The sequence below is a fragment of the Fulmarus glacialis genome, unplaced genomic scaffold, assembly GCF_000690835.1.
Source record: "Fulmarus glacialis isolate BGI_N327 unplaced genomic scaffold, ASM69083v1 scaffold44064, whole genome shotgun sequence".
In the NCBI taxonomy this organism is placed as follows: Eukaryota; Metazoa; Chordata; class Aves; order Procellariiformes; family Procellariidae; genus Fulmarus; species Fulmarus glacialis.
The window spans coordinates 40,193-47,013 of NW_009208223.1; the positions used below are offsets into that span (position 1 = coordinate 40,193).

A 6,821-nucleotide genomic window follows, 5' to 3' on the forward strand; every position below is an offset into this window, starting at 1 on the left:
TCTGTTTTAAAGGCACTCAATAATACGTAGCTGATCTCCGGTGCTACTGTATAAACGTGGATCCGATTCAGGAAACATTCTGAGCTTTAACCCACCCTTTGTCCCATGTCACTACGGCATACAGCTTGTGTATTGGATCTAAAGGCTTAAGTAGTTATCAAATAGAACTGTAATGTAGTTATCAAAAAGCACTTTACCGTTACCAACAGACTAACAGTAGTTCTACATTAGAGTGCAGGCTCAACATTGTCTGCTTAAAATTCCCAGTACTGAAAATATTAAATGAAGCTATTGTTTCCATCCATAGAGATTGGAAAATAATAAAAGATAGTTTTTCTTTCACTTTTCTTCCCTTAGAAAACTTAAAACCCAGGAGTAAACGACAGGGCAATATCTAGTCCATCATTACTGACACGAACTACACTTGTATTCTTTGGTTCGTGTTAACTGTGGTTACTCTAGTTCATAGGGACACATTTATAGATGTATGTATACACATGATCTACAGCTTCCCATGAGGTATGATTTCTCCTCCAAAATAATGTTAGAAGTGTAAAGAGAATTATTTAATTGCAAGAATAGCTTGAACATTCATTAAAGAGAGTTTTAAGCATTTTGCTTTATTATCACTCTTCTAAGTATCAAGATAAACATACAATATTTTGATAAATGCATTACGATTTGCTCAAACACAAATTGATACAGCTACAACTGAGAACTTTAAATTGGCAACATTTCAGTCATGACAGTTACACTTTATGTAAAATTACTTAGTGCTATGTTTGATATTAAATATCAGCAAGTAATATTAGTTTAACAAGTAGAACTACATCACTGTCTCTAAAAATATTGCCATAGTAGGACTATTCGCATGGGTTCTGAATAACGATCAGGAGATACTCCTTATCTGCAAAAAGATATAAAAATGTTTAGTTAAAATATTTTACCTTATTTCCAGAAAAATACTCTTTATTCATCTATTCCTCTTCAACTTTTTATTTGTTTATAAAACATAAGCAAAAGCAATGGCATTTATATAAAAAACATTTAGAAAATATAAGGACTTTCTACAAGAATCTGAGATTACAGATAAAAAAAAATTGTGTCATAAAGCTTAACTATACCGTATTAAAACTATTCTAGTAAGCAGTGGATTTGCTTTCAAGAAGCTGTAAAGATACTTAAAGAAGATGAAAAAAGTCACAAGATATGCACCTGGAAGTTAGCACTTGTTATAATAAAAAACTTTTGACATCTGCAGCCTCTTCTGCAGGTGCAGAGAACTTCTTTCAGTTCACTAACTAGTTTATTCAAAATTGAGAACCCCATTTAGACATTAAAAAAGCAGAAAAGATTTGAATAGACTTCTACTATGAATAAATTCTAAGCATGCCAGACTTCGCCTACTAATTCTAAAAGCCTGGGGAAGTTCTGGAAACAATTCAGTTGGATAGCTATTTAACATTATCTATTTTAAATGAAACATTTCTTGAAAGTATCCAGTGAATTGGAGAGTTAAGAAGCTGCGCTCCTGCATTGCCACTTTCATCCAACAGCAACTTAATATAAATCACAGGTGGTTCATTTGCCACCCTCTATTATAGTAAAATACAATCAAGCCTTTGAACAACTAATCTCCCCGTTAGCAAAAAAGCTTCACATTTTATACCACTTATTTTCAGGTCAACATGCTTTAATGGTTACTAGTCAAAAAGTCACCCCTAAAAAATAAGTGAAGGGCAAATGCAAAATAAGAATCAAGTGCATCAGTTTAAATCAATGAGCAAAAAAAAAATGATTTAAAAAATGCATTAGATGTATACTCCAAAATAGAAACTAAACTAAAATTTTAATCTTAGTATCAGCTGATGACTAATGTTGACACTTAATGACAGTGCCAGATTTCTTTCACACATACTGGTTTCATAGCAGCATTATAAATAATTCCAGCGAGGCAATGCATACCTAGTGCAGTACCTCTGCTCTACATTTGCTATGAAATCAGCATCAGTGAAGGCTGTCCATCACTACAAGCTCAGAGCCAACATCCTCCCCAGTAGCTATGCTGAGGAGATTCCTGAAGCTTCCTTTCTGTTCTCCATGCCTTCATTGGATATTTCTGTCAAAATCCTGCATACTACTAGTCTCTCAATTAGTTAGCACACACATTAGGATCTCACCCCCAACCAATCACTTCCACTTTGCCTGATTCACCCTGTACTGGTAATTGACCACAGCTTCACCTCAGCTCATCTGGCCTTGTTTCCTATTTTAGAGACACAACTAACAAACTAACATATATTTGTATTTAACAAGAGTGAGAAACAGGTTGCTATATTCCCCTGGTTGTTTTAAGGAAAATAATTACATCACGGTTATTATGTTGGTGATAATACTGCACATCTGTGACACAAATCCCACCATGATAACATACCAAGTAAAAAATAATTTTTAGAAACAAAAGATTTCTTGCATCTGTTTAGAGCTAAAATGAATTTGCTGCCTTTAATACTATATATACACACACACTATTTGATATATATATTTGCCCAGTTTTCCTTTGTGAAAACCCACAGAAACCAGACCATTAATCAGATCTAGACTTCTTTGGTTGCCTCCAAGCGTGAATACTATAAACTCTGTATATTAAAATCCTAACACATCTGGTTACATGGTGAATATATGGTTATATTTTCAAATACTTATTTTCAAAATGCATTTTCTACAGTAGCCTTATTTGTGGAGAATTTTGACATTAAAAGAAACTTAAAAGGACATACAATGCTATTGTTATTTTAATAGAAATATTACCTGGAGCTACCATAATTTCGTGTTTCTTTGATCTGATCCTAAGAAAGGTTAGATCATTCTGAGGATCAATATCTCTCACTGTGCTCCTGGCTTTCATGGTGAGCTGATGAAGAAGACCTGCATACTGGACTGTTGTAGAGTTATCAAGAGTTGTTCTTATTGGAATTCCTGCAAACAAATGATTTTCTAATAATCATTCGGTTAAGTTGCATATTCTTCATATATAGCAGATCATAAGAGACAAAACAAGGATTTCATAGTTTTTTTCTGTTTTGTAGCAGAAAGGAGTTATGTTGATTTCAGGTATCTACATGCTTCTAAACGTATAATTTATATTAATCAGTGGCAATTAAACATTGACTTGCCTTATGAAACTTATGAAAGAGCCTAATTGCTGTTTAAGGCTTTTAAATACATACCAGATTCCATTCTGTAGTACTTAACCAGTTATGGTGCTTCATCAGTTTAAACACTGTCACCGAGTTTATAAGAATCTAACTCACACTTTAACTGTAGCACTTGGCCTGTGCAGTGCTAGAAATGACACATTCCCAGTGGAATACCAAGAGCAATCAAAGGGCAGAAGTGGTATGTTTGCATTTGGCAAGCAAAACCACTCTTGGAACAATCCCTTCCAATTATCAGCAAAATACTGACAATTGGTAGTACACAGTGTATTGATTCCAACTATTAAAAATACAACCACGTAAGTCAAGATTAATTTTTGATGATTTAATGAATCATTGTTTATCAATGATTTGTCAAATCATGCGTTTTATGTTAATAGGCTACCAGGTGAAATTAAAAACAGGGTTCACAGTAATCCTGCAAGTGCAAAACTGTTTGGCTTTAATAAGCTTGTTTCACTAATAAAAAATTTATTTGACCTACTAACAAAGACAATAGATTACAAGATGGCAAGGCAATTTTCTCTTTGCATACATTTGTATTCCATCTTCCAGATGGGCAGGATAGGAATACAAAAATAGAGTAATATGACTTAAGTTGAAGAGTTTGATTGTGAAAGAAGAATTAACATGCAAAAATAGTGAATGCCAGGCAAAGAATTAGAGGCAAAGGAGTAAAAGAAACAATAGAACCATCTCAGATATCGGACTATTCCATAATTTTCCTAGGAGAGTGTTATTTGAATCACTTGAAATCTGTGTTGTCACTTGAGAAATAATTCTGCATTGGTAGGGAAGTGTAAAGAATGACCCAGTACATCTTTTGTGTCCAATGTTTATTACAGAGAGATTGGAACTGATGTTTTAATGGAAACAAACAGGTGTTCCCAAGCACTGCATTAGCATGAGAATATCTATATAATCACAGCATTAAACAGTAAGTCACTTAAAAGCAGCAATGAATTAGTGTCAAGTTTATATGACCTTGTATTTAAATGATTGCTTCAACAAATACAGCACTTTTAATGAAAATGGTAAATGTTAATGATCCTCCAAGGTCTAATAATAACATGAAAATGAGTTGACACTAGTGACAACCTTAGATTAAAGCTGAGCTATGCTTACTTTAGGACAAATTCTCTTTGCCTCTGCCACCCAAAGTAGAAAAAGGCAAATAAACCCTTCATTAGAAATGCTGTAGTGTGATCCTTCTCAACTGTGAAGGGTAACAACAGTTCATGAGATTTTCCAAATAAACAATGTACACTTAGCATAGTGTTTCAATGAACAAATCAACTTTGAGCATTAAAATAAATGAAGGGCAAGGTTTGTATCAGAACTCTTTAATTTGCTATTTCACCTGCATATTATTACACCTAAATGTACCTACACTTTTACAAAAATCTTAGCAAAAGACAACTGTTTTTGTTAGTGAAGAACAGAGGGTTTAATCTTTTTAGGGAACCTGAGAAACCTCACTACTGCACCATAGGTTTGAGTATTTTTACTGTGATTAATTTAAGTTGTACACTTGTTATAAATATTTCAGGATAGAGAGAAATTAAATTTATTTTTTTACAGAAAGATTTGAAGTAATTAGATTGACCACTGCTAATTATGGATATTTGGAGATGTTACAAAAACTTGCAATTACACACCTACTTTGAGGTTTAGTTTGTGGAATCTAACTTTTTGGTACCTTGAGTACATCCTCACGAGTATAGACTCTCTTGCATTCACATCTGGCATCTGGTGTCAAAATATTTTGAAATGATAAACTAAAACCAAAATTCCTGTGCTAGTCTTGTCCATTGGCTTCAGTCTGGCCACATGCTTTACAGGTTTGTGAGGATGAGGAAGTTTGAACAGGACATGGGAGGACTTTATACCTTGCCGTGAATACTCTAATGTGTGAAAAAGGGAAGTGGAATGTTCTTCCTCCTTTGCAAATCAAAATTGAGACAGAAGGAATCCAAAACAGCCTTTTAAAAAGCATGCTGTTGTCTAACTCTGCACAGCTATATCTGAGCTTTCCCTCAACACTGTAGAACTACCACAGGTAAAGATGGACTGCAGTAGTACACCCCAGTGGGAAAGCATACTTGACCAATATTGTGCCAAGAAGTCAACTGTTTCAAGTAACAGAACATAAGAAAACTGGGTTATTTTTCTATTTGATTACATTGGTGATTTTGCCTTGAGAAATGTAGTAGTCTGCAAGCTCAAAAAGGATAATTTGTGTTATTTAAGTGCTTGATTTTGTTCACTTCTCATTTGCAGCTTAGTCTAAGTGCTCATTGGATCAAGTCACATTCTATTTACTGAAACAGAATACAGAAATGGCTGAAACAGTACTTGTTCTGAAACCAGGCTGCATTTCAGCTTGGTGGACAGCCATATCTAGACATGAGCACATGCAGGCACAAAGCAGCTTTTCAGTTTCTACTTGCCAGGCTATGCACTTCTCTCTTGACCTGCGTCATCTATTCTGTGAACAAAGGCACATTTTACTTAACATGTCCAAGCACACAAATTAAATAGTCCACATTTTCTAAAGACTAAATAACACTTAGGCTCCCTTCTTAGTGTTCTTGCCTGCTGTTGCTAAACTGCTGCTAGTGCAATAGATTTTTGGGGGGATTTGAAAAGTGGAGGAGGTCAACTAAATTATGGGCAAGGTAAATTGAGTGAGTTGTCTTTTTTGTAAAAGAATGATTAACACAGATTAACCTGAGAAGCCTAGCTTCTGAAAACTGATTTCTGTGACCAGTTTCGCTTTTGGCTTGCATCTTCAGGATCACAGCCAAAGCTGGCCTGACACGAAACTTGCTCTTCCTCCTATGGCAACACACCATAACACAATTTAAAGAACTTGTGAATATTTAGCAGGGCCAAGGAGTGGCTCCCACAGTAGAAGACCAACTTCGTTTAGTAGATACTTTTCTCCTGATGTTTTTGTTCTATCATAACTTTTCAGAGGAAGAGGGTGAAAGTGAAGTGCTAGTGAATTTTCTTGCATATACGAAGAGTTTTGGACTAAAAAAATGTCTGCAAAAGCAACAGCTTAGTGCCACGAGTTCTCCCTTTCTCGTGGGAGATAACCTACCAGGAGATGTTCAAGATCTGGTTCTGAAAAATAAAGTATAGTTTAGTTAAACAAGGGGATAAGTAACAACATGGAACTCCGTAAGTTAAATGAAGATTATGATACTTCTAGTTATTTTTTCAGAGAAGACTTATGTCAAGGCTCTGCTTTCCATTTTTCTGCTTTCCATTAACTTGAATGAAAAACTACATCACATGGAGAGCTTCAGGAAATGGCCACAAACCAAAGATGAAACATGCATTCTTGAAAATCACGACACCTTCATAAAACATTGCAAGCGGATTCCGTTAACACCTCATGATCTGCAGTTTTGTGCTTAGCATTGCCGCTACCAAGTTTGTTACTTGGAGAAAGAGAGGACGTTTTACCTTCGGCGTTTATAACAATAGTGGCGATAACCCCTTTGTGGGCTTGAATCCTCTTTAGGGTTTCCTCCACTTCAGCCTGTGAGGGGAGAGGACACCACAGCACCCCCGCAGCCACCACAGCTCCCGCCC

General features: G+C 35.4%; 1 protein-coding gene across 1 annotated transcript; it reads right to left on the reverse strand.

Annotated features, from left to right (window-relative positions):
* Positions 1-863: 863 nt before the first annotated feature.
* DYNLRB2 (dynein, light chain, roadblock-type 2) lies at positions 864-6,768 on the reverse strand (the record flags this gene model as incomplete). Its single annotated transcript, XM_009576402.1, has 3 exons — positions 864-907; positions 2,812-2,979; positions 6,693-6,768. Coding segments are annotated over 3 exons (288 nt in total), but the record flags the coding sequence as incomplete, so codon positions are not given.
* Positions 6,769-6,821: the final 53 nt, after the last annotated feature.